General features: G+C 39.8%; 1 protein-coding gene across 1 annotated transcript in view; it reads right to left on the bottom strand.

Moving 5' to 3' along the window:
• Positions 1 to 20802, bottom strand: part of RYR2 (ryanodine receptor 2) — a 727841-nt gene that overhangs the window by 215154 nt on the left and 491885 nt on the right. Inside the window, exons 34-40 of the mRNA XM_060096737.1 lie at positions 20283 to 20442; positions 19833 to 19919; positions 15986 to 16212; positions 10101 to 10905; positions 7004 to 7204; positions 1805 to 1910; positions 327 to 470 (exon numbers count right to left, since the gene is read on the bottom strand). Of these exons, the coding sequence (XP_059952720.1) occupies positions 327 to 470; positions 1805 to 1910; positions 7004 to 7204; positions 10101 to 10905; positions 15986 to 16212; positions 19833 to 19919; positions 20283 to 20442 (1730 nt within the window). The remainder of the gene's footprint in view (positions 1 to 326; positions 471 to 1804; positions 1911 to 7003; positions 7205 to 10100; positions 10906 to 15985; positions 16213 to 19832; positions 19920 to 20282; positions 20443 to 20802) is intronic.

Raw genomic sequence — 20802 nt, 5'->3', positions numbered from 1 at the left:
ATATATGAAAGTCAATAGCATAATATTTAGATATGAAGGCTAAATTACCTGCTTTATACTTTCTCTTGATAAGACTGATCCAATCCCTAAATGTTTAGTTCTCTAGGGAGCCCATCCACCCTTTCAAAGCTGCCATCTCTCAATCTGTTCCTACAAATATGGCCTGATGCTGCTGTCTACTTCTGGCAGCTACAGGCATCTACTTAAGAATTTGATTTCTTGGAAGCTGCAAACTCAATTTTCTCACTGGTTCATCTAGTATAATATTTAAGTGATGAGTAAATGCCGTAGTTGAGTCATTTTAGCAGTGCCCTTTCATAACTCACACGACTTCTTGGAGTCACTCTCAATGGGCTTTTCAGCTTGCTTCTTCTTTAGGTATGTCACCTTTTCTACCAAGGACAGCAGGCGTCCTCTAATTGTTAAATCGCTGTTTCCATCCAGAGACCCATCTTCATCTAGCTCAATTCCTAGTAGGAAGAAAACAAAGAGAAAGAAGAAAAGAAAAAATAATATTAAAAAAACATTTAGGATAAATAATTCTCAGGTTTTGCAAGTTTTTCCATTCATAGCTTAAAGCAATGCTGCCATGTCTGAAACAGCTGATGACACTGAGTTAAGCAATCTTGCCCACTAGCACTCACAGGTAAGAGTCACTCATGGCTCTCTCTTCCTTCTTTCTCTTTTTCCCCTGTTCTTGTGATATCAGAGCTATCAGCAGCCAGTACAAAATATAAAACCAAGCAGAGAGGGAAAAGAGTCTCTTAGGAGTCAAAATCAATTGTGCTACTTGGGCTAACCCTCAGGCATCTCTTGACCTTGGGCACTGTTTAGACCTATGGTTCTGCCCTGCCTAAAAACCTCCCTAGTCTTTTATCCTCCTTACTTACTTCCAAAAATATCAGTGATATTTTAATAACTCGAGGGACAGAGAGAGCAGATATCATTAGATATCCTAAACTAAGGAATACTTTATGTCTGAAGCAATAATTCTACCACTTTAGAGCACTCCTTTATTTATAGTATATATAAATGTGTGTGCGTGTGTGTGTGTGTGTGTATTTATAGTATAACCTTCTAGCGGTCATTCAGTGGTTCTTCATTCATAAGCTGAATTAATATACTTTTACTCTCTTTATTAAAATAAAATGAAAATAATATCACTGGCGCTATATATATATACCACTTAAGAAATGGCTAATTCATTTTCTTTAACTGAGACGCAGATGCAGACTTATCCACACCACTGCATAAAGGGAGAAAGAACCACACATTCAGAACATCCAATCAATTCCATTTTAAAAGTTCTTAGAATAAAAATAAGGGAGAATCCCCTTAATAGATTTGGGCTACTGACATATAATTTAATGCAGGAGTTCCTTAGCATTAATTAATTTCAAAAGATATGTGCCAGATTTCCTAGGCCAGTCCTAAAAAGTGGCCCCTCAACCAGTTTAAATACAACTGTTTGTGATGAAATTTCTTTAGACTAAATTAACTTAACACTCCCCTCTCTGCCAAAAGCACCTGGTTACATGTCCCCATTCCCCAGGCCACTGAGGGAAGGAGGGAAAATAGAGAATTTTGGTCATGGCCTGCTTGGTCTTCATGCCTTTCTGATCTCTGTACCCCTCATGACTTCCCACATGGGTTTTTTTTTTCCCCATAACAAATATTCTTATATGAACTCCTAACAGGCATCATGTACATTTTTGAACGTATTTACATACATACTTACTTTTGTACCAGTATATGTGTACTAAAATATACATTTAATAAGAGTTGTAGGTCAAGAAGGCCTTACCACAATGTGTCATCAAATCTTCATGAAAATCCAAGAGTTGGTCTTGGATTTCTTCGGGACATGGACATTCGCTTTTGTCATCCTTAAAATTGAGAAGCATATTGATCTGAAAGTTTGGAAAAACAAAAGAGGAAGAACTAGAGTAAAAGAAAAGTGAATTCAGGAATGGCACAGCAAAGAAGATCACAAAAAACAAAGATGTTCAAAATCTGTTTTTCAGTATTCATAGCTGGTTGCCCAACAGATGAAAAATCATTATCTATCACTCAATCCAACAAACACCACAAATAAATCATTCAAATCTTAGCATGCTGAAAAATAGTCATGTCTTTTGCTTTCTCTTTCTCAATTCCACAATATCAGACCTTTGTATACTTGGCGTTCTTCAATCAATTAAGATCTAAATGTTGGTTTTTAAAATTTTTTATTATGCTTCTCCTAAATTTTCTTTTTTTCCTAGTTAATTTCCATGCTTTATTGAATATTTTCAAGAATTATTTTTAGAAGGATACAGTAAAGAAGAAGGAAAACCAAACATAATTGAAGAGTAATATAATGGATAACTATGCTTTTTTCTAACATTAATGGTTCAATTAAACAAACTGCAAGAAACTTTCTTCCATTTCTTTTAGTTTTAGATACAATAGTATCAAATTCATAAATGAAGAATAGTATTAAATTCATAAATGAAGAAAAGTCTGTTCCATAATTTTCCTTTAGGAAACAATTGTAAGTTTTCTTTTTAGAGCTTTGTGTTTGAATTTTTTGTTAAACTATTATTTTGAGAAAATTGTAGATTCACATGCTATTGTAAGAAATAATACAAAGAAATCCTGTGTACCCTTTACCCTGTTACCCCCTATGGTGACATCTTTCAAAACAGTAGTACAGAATCACAACCAGGATACTGACACTGATAGAGTCGAAAGAGAGAACAATTCCATCATTTCAGGATCCCTCCTGTTACCCTTTTATAACCACACCCACTTCCATCTTGCTTGCTCTTCATCCCTAATTCCTGTCAACCACTAATCTGTTCTCCACTTCTATACTATTGGTATCTTAAGAACGTTACATAAGCAGAATCATACAGTATGCATATATGTATTCCCATATGATCCTTTTGACAACCATAGGGTCTGTAGTAATATCTTGTTTCATTCCTGATTTGATAATGTGTATCTTCTCTTTCTTCCTTTGTCAGTTTCTCTAGAGTTTTATTGACTTTACAAATATTTTTAAATAACCAGCTTTTGGATTCACTGATTTTTGTAACTGTCCTGTTTTCAGTTTGCATTCATTTCTCATCTGTTCTGTATTACTTGTTTTGGGTTCATGTTGCTTTTTCTAAATTCTTGTGATGGCAATTTAGATTATTGCTTTGAGTGTTTTTCTCTTTTTAAATGTTAAGTATTTAATGCAATAAATTTCCCTCTCACACAGTTTTGGCTGTTTCCACAAATTTTGATATGTGATATTTTCATTTTCTTTCAGTTCAGTGTAGTTTTTACTTTCTCTTGAGACTTGATTCTCAAACTGTGGATTATTTAGAAGTGTGTTGTTTAGTTTCCAAGTGTTTAGAGATTTACCTGTTAACTTTCTGTTACTGATTTCTAATTTGACTCCATTGTGGTCAAAAAAACATTCTGTATAAAAAAATTCAATTTTTTTACATTTTTTGAGGTTGTTTCATGGCTCAGGATACAGTCCATCTTTGCAAATGTTTCATGGGCACTTGAAAAAAAAATGTGTGTTCTGTTATTGGGTGGAGTGTTCCACAAATTTCCAAAAATCCTGCTGGTTGATGACAGTGTTGTATTCTCCTACATTCTTGCTGATTTTCCATCTAGCTTTTCCTTCAAATATTGAGTGAGGGGTGTTGAAGTCTCCAACTATAATTGTGTATTTGTCTATGTCTCCTTTCAGTTCTATATGTGTTCACTTCACATATTTTGCAGTTCTTTTGTTTAGTGCATACACATTTGTCTTCCTGGTGGATTGATCTTTTATCCTTTTGTAATGTTCCTGTCAGTCTATGATAATTTTCTTTGCTCTTACCTTCTTTTGATTAATTTTTCATGACATATCTTTTTTCATCCTTTTACCTTAAACATATCTTTATTATTACATTTTAAGTGAGTTTCTTGTAGACAGCATGTAGTTAGGCCAAGTTTCAAAAATTCACTCTGTCAATCTCTGTCTTTTACTTGGTGTATTTAGATTATTTATATTCATGAATTTACTGGTATGGTTCTGTTTGTTCTCTCTGATTTATTTTTCCCAACATGCTTTGAGTTCCCTGAACTATTTTTAGGATCCCATTTTGAATTATCCATGGTATTTTTTAGTGTACCTCTTTGCATAGCATTTTTAGTGGTTGCACTGGATATTATATTAATATATACATAATTTATCTCAAGTCTATTGGTATCAATATTTTACCAGTTTAAATGAAGTATAAAAACCTTATCTTCCTTTATGTCCCTTATTCTCTCCAATGAAAATATAATTGCCTTAGATATTTCTTATGCATACATTTAGAACACATCAGACAGTTAGCATTTTTGCTTTGTCCATCAAACATAATTTAGAAGACTCAGGAGGAGAAGGAAATTGTATTTACCCTTAACACCTTGTGTTTTGTCTTCCTTCCTGATTTTTCACATTTTCTTCTTTCATTATTTCCCTTCTGTTTAAAGAAGGCATTCTTTCAGAGTAATCAAATTCTGGTAGTTTTCCTTCATTTGAGAAAGTCTTGATTTCCCCTTCATTCCTGAAGGATATTTTCATTGCATATAGAATTCTGGTTGACAGATCTTTGCTTTCAGGACTTGAAAAATGCTGTGCCACTTCCTTCCGTCCTCCATATTTTTTGATGAGAAATCCATTGTCATTTGAATTGTCTTTCCCCTATGAGTGTCATTTGTTTCTCAGGGCTTTCAAGATTTTTCTTAGTCAAACTTCTGAAAACTAAAGACAATGATATGTCTTGGTTTAGATTTGGGGGGGTATCTCATTTGGGATTTACTCAGTTTCTTGAATCTCTTATCTTTGTACCTTTTGCCAAATTTGAAAAGTTTTCAACCAGTATTTTTTCAAGTATTTTTTCAGTTCACTCTCTTTCTCTTGTCCCTCTGGAAATCTAATGCCACAAATGTGAGACCTTTTGCTATATTTGCACTCGTCCCTGAAGCTCTATTTTTTTTTTTTTTTTCACTCTATTTTCTGGTTTTTCGGGCTAGGTAATTTCTATTGTTCTCTCTTCAGTTCAACGATTCTTTTCTCTTTTTCCTCCATTCTGCTGTTAAGTCCATCCATTGAAGGTTTTTAAAAATTCAGATACTGTATTTTTCAGCTCTAAAATTTCCATTTGGCTCTTCTTTGTATCTTCTTTTTTTTTTTTGCTGCAACTTTCTTTTTTTAGTTTTGTCATCTCAGAGTTTGTATCTATTGATTGTCATTTTTCATTCAAGTTTTTGCTGGTTCTTGGTGTGATGAGTGATTTGTAATTGAAGCCTGGATACTTCTGGTATTATGTTATGAGACTTTGGTTCTTATTTAAACTTCTGGCTTCTTCTGACACTGTCCAGCAGAAGAAGAGCTGGGGCGCCTCATTACTGCCAGGTGGAGTGGAAAGTTCATTTCTCCACTTGACCTCCATGAAGGAGAAAGGAGACCTTGTTTCTGCTGTGTGAGGCTGGGAGATCCAGGTCCCCAGTGGACCTGAACTCACACAACCCTGGCTGGAAAGGGTAAGAGTGCCTTGGTATATCTCCCTCCCTGGCCTCTACTGACACTCAGGAAGGGGTAGGTCTCATCACCACTCAGCGGGGATAAAGTCCCAGCTCCCCACCGTCCCAGTTGGAGCACCTGTGTACAGCCTGGTGAGAGTGGAAGTCTAGGCTCTCCACTCAGTGTCTGCTGGTTTGGGTAGGGGGTGGGGCACAGGGTTTACTGTGGTGTTTGGCTGGAGTAGCATGGTCATTACCTAAAAGTTTTCTGTCTTGCTAGAAAAAACAGTTTTTCTGGTCCTTTGGCCAGACAGAGAAGGCACTTGTTGGGGCTTTTCTTGTCTATGCCCGCTGGCGTTTCTGCGTTGCCGGCTTCTTTAGCTCCAAGTCTGGGATAGGTGAGGCAAAAAGAAAACCCAGGGAACTCACCACCATGTCATTCCTCAGCTCCCAACTTCCGTAGCCACTCTTTCTTCTATCTTTCAGAGTCTTCTTATGTTGTCTTTTATGTAATGTCCAGGGTTACAGTTGTACTTAGAAGGAAGAATAGGGAAAGGCACATGTACTCCATCTTTCCAGAAGCACAAGTCTCCCAATAGTAGTTTAACAAATGGAATTACTCTGGGAGAGGTTGGACTTGTTCTCTGCCTCAGTAAATGTTGTTTACAGCAATAAACAAGATCCCATGTCCCTTCCCTCAAAGAAATTACATTCTGGTGAGAAAAAGATACATTCTGCAATTAGTCCCTAAACACTTTCATTCAGAGGTATCTTGGACATAGAGGGAAATAGCAAGGTAAGATATTGAAGACGCGATCTGTCAGTTATACCTTGTGACCACCATAGCTGCATTTTGGTAATATCTCACACTATGAGACCCATCCTCAGGTGGATGCTAGAAAATGCACAATCCTAGACTAGCTCATTCTTGGGTTTAGGCATAGGCTTTTGGTTTTGCTGCACCCAAGGGAGACCTGGGTTTGGAGGTAAGCAACCAGAGGAAGAACCACAAAGAGGTGATCACTATTCCTGCAAGACTGGTGGCAGTGACACTGGGTTCTTCTAGGAGACACAAAATGAAAAGTGTTAATTCCTAGGAGTCAAGGGTGCCTATTAGCTGGGGCAGTGCTGTGCCAGCCAACGAAGACCCACCTGTGCTTGGATATTATTCCTATTTGAAGAACTTCAGAATCTGGCACAGTGGTTTCCACAGAGTCCGTAATACACCTGATACCTTTTAATAAGTCTCTCATCTGTTTAAACTAACAGATAATTAGATAATTTTGGTGAGACCAAATAAGTAGGCAATTTTGGTGAGACCTATGGATACTGACTAAACAAACATAGCCAGTTTAAAGAGAACAGGAGAAAAATACACTCACAACTTCTGGTATCATTTTGCAATGTGTGGAACCTGAATGAACTAAAACCCAAAGTAAAAGGAAGACCTTTCAGTTCATTCTTATACCTGCTCTTGAGGCGGTGATCTGAATTCCTTTGTTTTCCTGGCTGTGAGTGCAGCCGACATGTTTAAGGCTTGCATAACTTCGTTATAGCGGAATCGTTGATTGTCTTGGAGCTTGGCTACAAAGTCATCTGAAAAGGCCACAATGGCTTCTATCCGGTGCCGGACCTGGCAGTCACAGAGGTACTGAAGTAGCAGGCACATCTAAAGAGATGATTAAAAAGACACCAAATTTAATTTCTGCAACTTGCTTAATGTATATCAAATCAAAATTTGTGGCACACATGCTTAGTTGTCAACTCTTCTCCTTTATTAACAGAATCCTGATTTTATGTAGATAGCAATGTGCTCAGTCCCAGGGGATGAAACATAATTCATCTAAGCCCAAATGGCAAATACCCTCTGATGTCCCTCTGATGAACACTTACTGTCCCAGCCTCGTCTGCAGCTAGAGGCAAATGAGATAATGAAGAGAAGTTTGCAAGGGGTTGTCTGGGAAAGATTTTTCACCATTCATAAGGGGCTAGAATATCCTCTTTTCAAAAACTGGCTAATGACATGAACACTGGAGGAAGAAGGAAGTGACACACTTTAGGATAAAAACTATAAACTGGGCTTCCCTGGTGGCGCAGTGGTTGAGAGTCTCCCTGCCGATGCAGGGGACATGGGTTCATGCCCCGTTCCAGGAGGATCCCACATGCCTCGGAGCGGCTGGGCCCGTGAGCCATGGCCGCTGAGCCTGCACGTCCGGAGCCTGTGCTCCACAACGGGAGAGGCCACAACAGTGAGGGGCCCGCGTACCGCAGGAAAAAAAAAAACACGAAAACAACAAAAAAACATAAACTGAGGACTGCAGGAAGACAGTAAGGTCTGGGTTCCTGATGACACCACTGAGCTACTACATTCATTCTAGAACTGTCTACCTCCAGACTTTAAGTTAACTAAGTGGTTTTATTGCTTATTCATTAAATGGTCAGCTGGGTATTCTTCTACCAGAAGCCCAAAGGATTTTTAACTGATATGGCACATCAGTAGCAACATGTTCTGCCCAAGTTTATACCAATTGTGATATAAATACACAGCAGTGTTAAAGAGGACTTTAAAACCCTATCACCATCCACAACATGGCCATTTCTGTCAATGCCAGTTCTGAGACAGCCCTAGTGTCTAGGTCCCTCTCTCCATCCGCTTTGGCTTTGTCCCACCCCAGTGTAAGCACTGTCCCCCTCGGGTCTGAACCAGCATGACAGCGTCCTACTAAGTGGGCTCTGGATGACCACCCTCTCTTACTCCCCTCACAGGGAGCTCTACTGAGATTTTCAGAATAAAATTATCCTGCTAAAATTCTTCAGAGGTTTTAATTGAAATTAGAATAAAATTCACATCCACCGTATGGCTGGTTTTAGCAAACAGCCAGACTCTGTACGAACTGCCTTCTGCTTATTATCTCACCCTCCTTCCCCGCAGACACTGGTCTGGTCTCTTCCCGAGTCAGAGCCTTTTTGTCATGCTCCGTGCTCCATGTGAAAGCTTCTAGAACACTCTTGCCCTTCCTCTTCACAAGTACTGGGCTCCCACTACTAAATATCTGACCCCAGCTAAAAAGTCACCCTTTCAGAAAGGCCTTCCCTCACCTTACTCACAGTATTCCAGTTGAAATTTTCTTTCTTCTAAAAATCCATTCTTTTCCTTCTGAGCATTTAATGTGATGAACAATAAGATATTCTAACAGAAATACATATCAATAAGTGTATATTTCCCCCAGAGACAGTAAGCTTCCTTCACCCAGCACCCAGTGCCTGGCTCAGAGGAAGACCTCAGTCAGGGTTGACTAAGGAAGGAAGAGCAAAAAAAAAGGGTGTCAAGGATGCAAGCAACAAACTGATGCTAATGAACCAAAGAGGCATTAGGAAAGGGTCCTTGGGACATCTGGATGAGCACAAAGACAGGCAAGGTCTTCGATTCTTTAGAAACACAGGAAGGAAGTAAAATCTTGTGGGTGAGAATGGACGCACCTACTGGTGAGCAAGCGTCCTAAGGCTGGAAGGGTAGAGGTGGGGTTGGAAACAGGCACTGAAAGCCTTGCATTTCAGGCATTCCAACAAAATGTGGTGAAATGCATCCACGGAAACAAGGAGACGCAAGGAAACTGCTAATGAATAAGAGGGAGAAGAAGTGTAATAGGGAAGAACAAATCTGACTCCATATTGGATTCGTTTCTTTTACTTTAACCTTTATATTCTATTGCTTTTGCTACAAGTTGATCACTAAAGTGTTGTGGCTTTAAGTATACATAATGGTCCGTCTCCAGGGACCCTGCCTCCCATGCCTAAATGTTAAGCTAAAATACCTTTGTTTAAGCTCACAGGAAACATCCTGACCAGGCCCCCCTGTGAATGGCTGCAGGAAGAAGAAATTAACACATCCCCTCCTGAATCTGGCCAGAACCAGGAAATATTTGCAATAACTTCTTGCCCTTTTTTTTTTTTTTTAACTTTACTTCCACACCTCTCCCTCTTTGCTCTATAAAAGAAATCAGCATCCCAACCCAGGCAAGATGGTTCTTTGGGGCACCAGTCCCCCATCTTCTCTGTCTGCTGGCTTTCTGAATAAAGTCACTATTCCTTGCCCCAATACGTCTCTCGATTTACTGGACAGTGCGGCGAGCAACATGAGCTTGGACTCGGTAACACTGGCAGGACAAAAACCCCTCTCCTATGCTCCTTTCAGATAGACATACATACATGCACATGCACAAATACACACACACACACATACACACAGAGAAATAGCGACATGCCACACACACACGTGTATGTTGGGCGGACACGTACTTGACCAAGGAAACCACCTTGGCAAAAATACAAAAAAATATGTCAACTGACTCAATTGGAAAATAAATGAACTTCATTCCAAATGCAAGAAAATTAGATGGGCATGTCCCCAGGCATAACAGGAAGTTGGTTAATTTTATGAAGAACTATCTTTACCCAGGAATACAAATACACACACACACACACACACACACACACACAGAAAAAGAGACAAAGGTCAGTGTTAATAGGCTGTGAAATTCACTGCAATCTTTTTCTCTGATTACCTGCAATTTAACTGGCTCGGGCAGTTTCATTTGGAGCAGGCCTTCCTTGGACCTCTTACCCCCTTTGTTTTCTTCCTCAGTGGCTCCTTCCAGCTTGGAGTCTTCTGCGCAGGGCTCCTTCTCTGGTGACTCGCCCTCCTCCTCGGGACCGGCAGCTTCCTTGAACACGCTGGGCTCAATCAACTGCAAGATGTGTTTCAAGTCCTCATTGTGGAAGATGCCCATGATGAGCAGGGTATAGAACAACTTGATGAGAGGGACGAAGAGGAACTCAGTGGTCCCCCCGACAGGGTCCCGGGAGTGAAGGCTGCCCTCTTCTACGGCCTCTATCAGCATCTGTATGGTCTTGGCCTTCAGGATGTCCAGCGGGAACTCAGGGCTGTACTGGTAACCCTCGTTATTAATGCTGACAAAACTCGGGGAGGAAAACTGCATCCGCGGCCTGAGGGAGGTGCTGAGGCCAATGCCCGGGAGGCCGTGCTTTTTGTTCTCGTCGGGGAAGAGTGTGATGCTCTTTGTCTCCTCCGTCATGGGGACGATGAACTCATTGTTCATCATGAGCCTGGCGGTGGCGTAGGAACTGAGGTGGATGTCAATCAGCAGGTCGTAGTAGCCGGCGCGCAGCAAGCCGGGCATGTACTTGTTCTCGATGGCGTAGAGCAGCTGCGGTTCGTCCACGTGGCTGCACAAGGCGTGGGCCACCCGATGATTCCCAAGCGCGCAGACGGCCGAGTAGAGCCGGAGAGTATGGTAGTGGAATTTCAGCAGTTCTTCCTGCTCGGTCAGTTCCAGGATGTCCACAGATCTGGAGACAAGAGAAGTTAAACATGGACATTGAAAACGACTCTCCATCAGAGGAGAAATCTACATATGTTGTTGATGTCACAAGTTATGGAAACAGACACTATTTTTTTTTTTTTTTTTTTTTTTTTTTTTGCGGTATGCGGGCCTCTCACTGTTGTGGCCTCCCCCGTTGCGGAGCACAGGCTCCGGATGCGCAGGCTCCGGACGCGCAGGCTCAGCGGCCATGGCTCACGGGCCCAGCCGCTCCGCGGCATATGGGATCCTCCCAGACCGGGGCACGAACCCGTATCCCCTGCATCGGCAGGCGGACTCTCAACCACTTGCGCCACCAGGGAGGCCCGACACTATTTTTTAAATTAGTTTTCTGTGACATGTTTGATGATAGCATAGATTTAAAAAAATCAGTTCTAGATGTTTTTAAGTTTTCTTCCAGATAGAATTTGATGTTGAAAATTTCCAGTCACTAGTGCTTGGAGCTTTCTTCATTCTTCATCACCCCAGGATTCTGAACATCTCTTTTAGATATCTGGGTCTCAAGCTGACCCTGGGGACTCCCCTCCTTTCAGAATTTGAGCACTCTTCGAAAAATCCTGAATCTCCTTTTCCAATTTGGCTAAACTGCTTCAAGAAGCCAGAAAACTTAGCCTTAGGCTATCTTGCTTTGTCTCTGACTTTAGGATCAGCTCTGAGTGTAACCAGTCAGTAGGTAAACAGTGGGATAATTCCTTTCATATAATTTACCTACTTACACGACCCTCACGGACCCAAACATATGCCAATGCCACCCTGTTTCCACCAGGTATGTGCCACTCATGAAACAAACACTATTAGGGACATTTTCACTCAGGAAAGCTTCTGTTGGGAATCTGAGTTTATATCAGATCATTTTGCTTCTAGTACACATCATGACCTTTCAACGCAATTAAACCTTAAGCATATGTCCAGAATGTACCTAAAGTCAAGTCATTCCTTTTAAAAGAAAATCTATTTTAAGAGCACATAATTCCTTTAGATGCGCTAATTTTTCTAAACTCTTTAAATTACATAGATTATTCATGGGCAACACTATAGTATTAAAGGTAGAAACTTGATATATTGATAATCAAGGGAACCACTCATTCATCTAGCAATGTATCCTTGGTGAGGCTGTAATATAAGCTCATCAGGACAGGGGCTATTATATACTGTGGTTATTAGTATTCATCCAGCACCTAGCCTAGCACACAATGGGTACTGAATAATTATTTGTGATTATTTATTGTTAAGCTTTGCCCCTATCCTTAGATACCCTGTCATCCTGTCCACACCACCTATCCATTGTACCTGTGCTTTTCAGGTCACAGGCATTCTGCTAAAATCCACTGTGGCTTGATGGCGCAGACTTATTCCAGACTCCACCTTCTGACTCTCAGAGTCAGAAGATTCATGCATTATAAAATGCCTAGCAAATAATTACCCACCCTGTGTATCACCTAGACTTCCAGGAAACCACACATCTGCTGGGCCCAGTTGCTAGCACCTAGTTCTTGGAAAGGTATAATTGAGCAAGCCCCCACCACCTCAAGGTGTAGTGGAGGATTCCCATATCTTAACTGGGCTCTTCAATCTCCCAAGAAGACTGTTACCCATCCCTCAGCCTGGCTAATGGCTAAAATATATAAACCCGTTTATTGTAGCAACACAGAATATCTGAACTCTAGGTCCTTACCAAAGAACGCAATTCAGTCTACTGTCTGATCAATCTCAAAATGTCAGTTGCTAGAAACAATATATAAGGACTCTACAATCTACGTTGCTGCTGCCACTCCCAATTCACCCCCCATGATTCATTTTATGATGCCATGTTCTTTCCTATAAAGCACCCCTCCTCCCTACCACGCCAGTCTTTTAAGGTAAGGGTCATGTCTGTTTGGCTCACTATTTTCTATCCAGTGCCAGGAACACAGTGGGCATTAATACATGTTTGTGGAATGAATGAATGAATGGGAGAGAAATCGGAAGGAGTTGTAGTCTACTTCTCATAACCTGACTTAGGTCAAGGCAAACCAAAGGATATACCACAGCTAATTTAGTCTGTCTTTCCACACCAACCCGTTGTAGCAATATTCATACATTAATGAACAATGGCTTTAACTGGAGGAGAGCAAAAGAAATAACTCACTGTTTCATCTGTTATAAGCACAACGCCAAATATATCATCTAGCACATCTTTAGCACGTGCTGTAAATTGCATTGTTGTCAGTAAATATTCTCCTCCTTCCTTCTTCCCTGTAGATGGAGTCATCTTATCAGCCCTACTTACTTTGGGCTTGACTACCTCACTTGCCTTGGTCAATAAAATGTAACTGGATAGAACATCTGCCACAAGGGAAAAGAAAACTCTTAGAGGTCTGTTAGACCTCCTTCATATCTACCCTTGACCATGGAAGCTATACATCCCAGATCAGGGCTGTCCCACCAGCTGGGCAAGAAGGCACATGAACCGCATCTGCAGACCATCTCCCCAGCCTGGAGCAGAGCTTCAGTGGACCCAAGACCTCATGTAACATGAGCAAGAAACACAGGTTTCTTTGCAAGCCACTGAAATTTGGGGGTTGCCATTACAGTAAAATCTGACTAATACAACTCATTATAGTCTTTAAAGTCTCCAGGGGAGAAATTTCCTTCATGACTCAGTATCATTCTTTTATTCATCAAATATTACGGAGTACCTATTATGTATCGATCACTGTGCACTGGTGAAATGATGGTGAACAATACAGACAAGATTCCTGCCCTAAGGCAGCTTACTACCTACTTAAAGAGGGAAACAACCCCCAAAATAAGTAAATTAAATTATGAACTATGAGTGAGATATCTCATGAAAGAAACAGAGGACTGACATACATCTACTACCGTTCAATTTTTAAAATATTAGTTAATTGTCATATTATTGGGGCATGAGGAACAGATTCTACTTGAATACTAGTCAGCATTTCCATTTTGGAATCTGAATTTTGAAACTCATCAGATTTTTCTTTGGCTTCTACAAAGTGTGAAACCAGTGTGCAACCATACCATGGTGTGATGCGAATGACTGTGGATCAGTCCTGGCTTTGTTATTTTCCTATCCTTATCTTCTCTGCAACCTGATTCCAATGACACATTTTTTTTTTTTTTACAAATTTGCATTTCATATATTTTGGGAAATTGACTCATTCTTTACAGTCTATAGTAAGAATTTAAATTATCCATTCATTTGCATATAATTTATCACAGGTAATTAACATAAATGATACATTACTATGGCAGGAGTGTATGCTGGGTTTCTATGACATGCCAACATATTAAATCACAACCTTAAAACTCTCTGCTTAATAGAGATAGAATATTTTCCCTTATAAAGAAAAATTCGTTCCCAAATGTGATGTTTCTTTTGGTTGCAGAGTAATTTTTTTAAAACATTAGATGCAAAATTCCAATAAAACTTTTCTCACATAAAATAAAAAGTATGAAATTCAATTGAATCCTCTAAAGAGTACATTATGAAAGCTGTATCTCTCTAATTATTTCACCTAAAAATATACAAATAAATACTTAATGGATTAAAAAAAATTCACCTGGCCAGATTAATTTTTCTTTGGATTTCTTCTGTTTGGAAACAGCTTTGTTGAGATATCATTTACATACTATACAATTTACCTATTTAAAATAAATAATTCAATGGCTTTAGTATATTAATGGAACTGGGCAACCATAACCATAATCTAAGCTTAGAACGTTTTCCTCACCCCAAAAGAAACCCAGTAGTACCCAGTGGCAGTCATTCCTCAGGTCCACTGCCCTTGCATCCCCTAAGTAAACATTATTCTACTTTCTCTCCCTAAAGATTTGCCTATTACAGACTTTTCCTGTAAATGGAATCCTATAACATGTGGTATAACTAGTAGTATAACTAGTTAAAAACTTAGTATAATGTTTTAAAGCTTCATCCATTTTGTAGCACATATAAGTACTTCATTCCTTTGTATTGCCAAATAGATTTACAGTATGGATTCACCACACTTTATTTATCCACGAATTAGTTGGTGGGCATTTGGGTTGTTCCCACTTTTTGGCTACTGTGAATAATGCTGCTCTGAAATTCGTGTACAAGTTTTTGTGTGGACATGTTTTCATTTCCCTTGGGTATATACCTAGGAGTGGAATTGAAGGCTCTTATGGTAACTCTGTATTTAATTTGTTGAGGAACTGACCAATTGTTTTCCAAAATACAGGTTAAATCTTAAAGGTACTAAAAGAAAATAAAAGTGCCAAGCATGTCTAAATATATAAAAATGAACATAGCTCCTACAGCTTTTTAAGAGTAGAGTTTTAAAATATAAGAAAAATAACAAATATGTGTGTCTTTGCATTGTTTTCATGAAATGTTTTCACTCAGTTTTTGACTTAACTTTTTAATGATATTTTGGGAGGGAAATCTTGGTCCCAAACTTACTGATAATGAGGCTGCTAAAATGAAATCCTGCAATTTAATTGGCTCTCACATGGAAAAACTGAAAATCATAAACAAAGCCACCTCTGAACATTAAGTGTACTTTATATCATTACTATGACTGTCTAGAATGCATATAAACTTGTTTCCCAAGCCCTCAAGGTATTTTCACAATGCTCTTTCACTGACATCTCTTGGTCTCAGTTTTTCCCATCTGTCAAACAAAGGACTGAACTAAGTGATTTTTCTGATTCCCTCTTTACTATCTTACAGTTCTGTGATACTCTCTTACTCGGCTGTCTTAAGTCAGATGGCAGCTGTACTTGTCTGAATTTTTACTTACTGTTATTCTCATAAGCAAAACAAGAATGAGCAAAGAAATCATACACTATCAAATCACGTCTTCACCTGTAATAATTCTGTTTCAGTAACCAAGGAGTTGAGACATAGACTTAAACTTGGGATGTACAAAATAACGTCTGCATGGCCCCAAGAAATCAGTATTTTTTAAACCCCATTTTGTTTCCCCAGCACCACCCCTGAACCCTGGGGTAGGCATCTAATTTGATGGGTCCCCATCAGATAGTAAAGGATGCTCAGGCCTGACCTGTTCTCCTCTGGGATATGGAGAGACATGAACTGCAGAGGTTCCACACACTGCACCAGCCAGCCTTGGCGTTCACTTATTCGAGACACGTCTACCTTCAAGAACTGGTTGGGCATTCTGCTCCAGAGGACATGTGAGAGGAATTGCACATGGAGACGAGGGGGACACTGCGGCACGGGGTTTTTGTGCTCGCTCTTGAATAATCCCGCTGAGAGAGGCATCACATTCTAGGAGATGGGGAAGCAGAAAAAGAATGAATGGATGACGCTCCTGGGGGGTCAATAAAGTGATGACTAGAGTTCTGTACAGGAAAGAGATAATGACAGATACACTAATTGTTGAGCAGAGTCAATACAAAACTTAATAGAAATTGGGTTGAGCTGTTTCTGAAAGGACAAGTGGAGAAAATTTGGGGATGTTTCCTTCCCATATATTCAATGGCACACTGAGAATGCAAGAGCAAGAGAGTATAACCATGCACCTTTCCTATTTCTTCACCAAGCTGGGTCCTCAGGGACGCTTGGCATGTCTTTAGCTGCTTTCATCCAAACATCCTGAAAGACTGGTCACATCCACTTGGCTTTCTCCCTCTCTTATTGTCTGTCCTTTGTCACCCACTTCATCCTTCCTTAAACTACTCACACCCTCACTCATCTTCAGGTTTCTCAGGTTTGAGTAACCAACAATACACCAGAGACAATTCAACAGATACACCTAACTATTAAACAAGAAACACAATTTCCTTCTCCTCCACCTCTAATATGTATCTTCAACCATTCCAATTCCTGCAGTATGGCCTCAGGGAAAGAAAAGTCTCTACTATGCCAAAGCTTATTCATTCATTTATGATCGTGATACCACCCCTGCCTGCCTCTTCTGGGCCAATAAAACAATTATCTCATCTTTCCGCATTACCTTCCGTTTCTTCCTCTCCTCTAGAACCTTCTCTACTGCATTATTTAGACTTGCTCATCCTCAAGCTACTTTCCTATTCTCTTTTGCTAATGGGGACAAAAAATCCAGGCACTGAGAATGTATCAGTGAAACAAAACAGACAAAATCCCTACCCTCATACAGCTTCCATTTCTTTTTCATTAGACATAAAATAAACAAAATCAGTAAGTAAATAGTTATTAGAAAAGAGGTCATGGAGAAGAAAAAAAAACAGGATGGGGGAATCAGAATGTAGGACAGTAATAATAAACAGGGTGGTCAGAATGGTGTCACTGAGAAGATGACATTTACAGAACAATCCAAAGAGAAGAACCATGTGGATATGCAGGGGAAGAAATTTCCATGCAGAGGGAACTGTGAATGCAAAGAACCCAAGGAGGGAGTTTGCCTGGCAAGTCTGAGGAAGAGCTGGGGGCCAGGGTGGCTGCAGTGAAGTGAAGGAGGGGACAGCAGGAGGAGTTGAAGTCAGAGGGGTTAGAGGAGGTCAGGTAGTTTAGAACTTGAGAACCATCCTCAGACCTCTGATTTTTACTCTCAGGGAAACAGGGTTTCTAGGGTTTCGAGCAGTGAAGTGAGTGACATGGTCTGACTTTTATTTTAAAATCATGACAGTCACTCAGATTGTTCTATGATAAACAGAGGGGTGAGAATGAATTAGAGGCTAGTGGCGAAAAATACAGATGGGAAATGATGGTGATGGAGGGCAGATCAGCAGGAGGGGTGGTGGGACGGGTCAGAAGGTGGAGGATTTGCTGGGGGGGTGGAACTGGGATGCGAAATGTAAAGGAGGGAAGCCAAGGATGACTCCAAGGTTTGGGGTCTGAGTTATTAACTGACAGATCAGGAAGACTTGAGCAGGCAAGTCAGGAGGAGGGGGGACTGAGGGTCAGAAGTCCAGTTTCGGACATATCCAATTTGCAATATCTATGAAACACGAAACATAAATGTCAAATAGACCAATATCAGAGTCTGGGTTCTGAGAAACTACCACTTTTCTGTCAAATTTTAACTTTTTTTTTTAACATCTTTATTGGAGTATAATTGCTTTACAGTGGTGTGTTAGTTTCTGCTTTATAACAAAGTGAATCAGTTATACATATACATATGTTCCCATATCTCCTCCCTCTTGTGTCTCCCTCCCTCCCACCCTCCCTATCCCACCGCTCCAGGTGGTCACAAACCACTGAGCTGATCTCCCTGTTCAGTCATCCAAACTTGCTGCCTCCTTTCCCTCACGTTCAATCTCAAATAATAATATGAATTGAATGATCTTGAACAAAATACTATGGCTTCTTCCATCATTTTACTGAAATTTTTCTGGAAAGGTCACTAAAGCCCTCCGACTTAACAAAAAATCACAGATTCCTTTAGTCCATATTGTATTGGCTCTTCTGGGGCAGGTGGAATCTCATTTTACAAAGGCAGAAACTGAGCTCACATGGTTTCAGAAATATGTCCAAGGTCGCTGAGCCAGCATGGTAAAACTGTCTACTAAATTCACCCTGAGGGGTGCCCAGCATCTCATTGTTTACAATTGCGAATTTCAATTCAATTCCTTTTCCTGAATTTCAGCAGGCTCTTCTGCTTGTTGTTGTATTAGTATCCCTTGGCTGGCCAAACTAAAATTATTCAAATTAATCCTTTTCAGATTAACATATACACACTACTATACATAAAATAGATAACCGACAATGACCTATTGTATAGCACAGGGAACTATACCCAATATTTTGTAATATCCTATAAGGGAAGAAAATCTGAAGGAGTACACACACACACATAACTGAATCACCATGCTGTACACCTGAAACTAACACGACATTGTAAATCAACTATACTTTAATTTTAAAAAAAGTCCACCCCCAAAAAAAGTTTAAAAAAAGAAAAAAAATTAATCTTTGATTCTTCATTCTCCTTGAGCACCAAATCCAATTTCAACAAATCCTATTAATCCAATTCACTGACAAATTCTGTTACTCTCTCCCCTAAAACATCTTCTTATGTATCACTCTCTCTCTATGATGACTTTCATGAATCTCATCATCTTCCCCCATGTGGACAATAACAAATTCTTGATAGATAATTATTACTGCCTGCTCTCATTCTTTTGAGGGCAGATATTTCTCCACATTACTACCAACCTATTTTCCCAAAACAGGTTTGATTATACTCAATCCCCTGCTTCAAATTTCCAGTAAGGCACCACTGCCTAGGGAATAGGTGTACACTTCTTAATATGGCATTTAAGGCCTTTTCAACTTGGACTACCTTCCATCCATATTCATCTCTAGCCACACCCCAGAAACATCCTTTGTTACAGTCACACTGAATTTCTTAACCTTCAGCACTTTCACGCCTATGTATTTTCACTTTCTCTCACCCTCTGTCTAGAATGCCCTCTCCTAGCAAATGTACCCTGAGACCTGTAATTCAACAGTTAAGAATCAACCTAAATGTCATCTCCTCTTTCAGCTTTACCTGATCCACCCCATCCTACTTAGTTGTCCTTTCACTTATGTTCCCAGAGTACTCAATACCTGCCACTCTTGCATTTACCACAATGTAGCATACTTTCAGCTCTTCAAGCCCGTTCACTAGCTTACCTGTGAGTTCAGTGATTACTGAGCTGTATGTAATGTGGTATTTGTGTTCTGTACAAGCCTAGTTTTATTGAATAATATACTTAAGATAACCAAAGAAAACCCTTTCTAATTACTTATGTTACCCTAGTGACCTTAACGAGATTACAGAATTTTCAAATATGGAAACTTTTAAAGAATGATTTATGTGATTAATATCAGTACTAATAAAGTATGGAATTAATTGAAGAAGTAAATGCTATTTCCTAACAAAAAACAACCCAAATATAATACCAGGAATGAGTCTTTCTTACCTTTATCCTTCCCAACTCAAACTGAAAAACGTTGGGACTTGTAGCTTGCGCAAAAACTGCAGGAAATAATTTTGTACTTGGTTCCACCTTAAATAATCAAATGAATTTAATAATATTAGTAAAGGAAGGAACACACAAAAAAATACATTTTCCTCCTAACACCTAAGAAACACTTTACAGAAAAAGACTTTTTCTTCCTCTCATGCAGATATTCTCTTTCAATAATTATTTGGAATATTTCATTTCAGGACTATGTGAACATTTTTGGAGGAATGTACTGTTTACTCTGAAGGGCTTATGGCACTGTTATTACTCCAACAGAAGTAAAAATACAGAATTGACTCATTTGTGTTTTCATTTCCTTCTAGCTTATAATTTACTTGTGTTCTCCCCTGTAATGGAGATAAAGGTTTCCTCCCTGGAAGCACAAGGCCATCCCTGACCACATACCTGATAGTATGTGCTCAGCTCCTTGCCGTTGGCCGTGAAGGTGAGCAGCCCACTGGCGGTGTCCACCACGCAGCCAATCTCCAGGCCGTTGTTGTTGCGTCCTTGCCCGGGGCTCAGGCTCTCACCCGCACACACCATATAGCAGTTGCTGCGTTTGATGCTGAATTGCAAAAAAAAAACATGTTTATCTTTGAACAAGCACAGGTAGTGTGGAAAGCATGGATGTCCGGCAAACTAAACCTAAGTTATGCTGTGCAAGCAACAAGCTCATGCTGAAATGGGACAGGTGTACAGTGGGCCCGATTCGGTGATTCTGAGCCAAACTCCATTGACTTCAGTGGACATTCTGAGTCAGGTCTTCCAATCTCTCAATTTCACACCTAATGAAGACGGGTCGACGAGTTGGAACCAAGGATAAGAACTGACCTGCACCTTCCCTCCAAAAACTCAAACCAAACTGGACCTTTTTCTGAGGTTCAAAAAAGTTTAACTATGATAAAGCAGAAACTAACACACACAC

Source organism: Mesoplodon densirostris, chromosome 1 (assembly GCF_025265405.1).
Source record: "Mesoplodon densirostris isolate mMesDen1 chromosome 1, mMesDen1 primary haplotype, whole genome shotgun sequence".
Lineage (NCBI taxonomy): Eukaryota > Metazoa > Chordata > Mammalia > Artiodactyla > Ziphiidae > Mesoplodon > Mesoplodon densirostris.
Note: the sequence above shows the minus strand (reverse complement) of the source record. Positions and strands in the feature narration are given on the sequence as shown.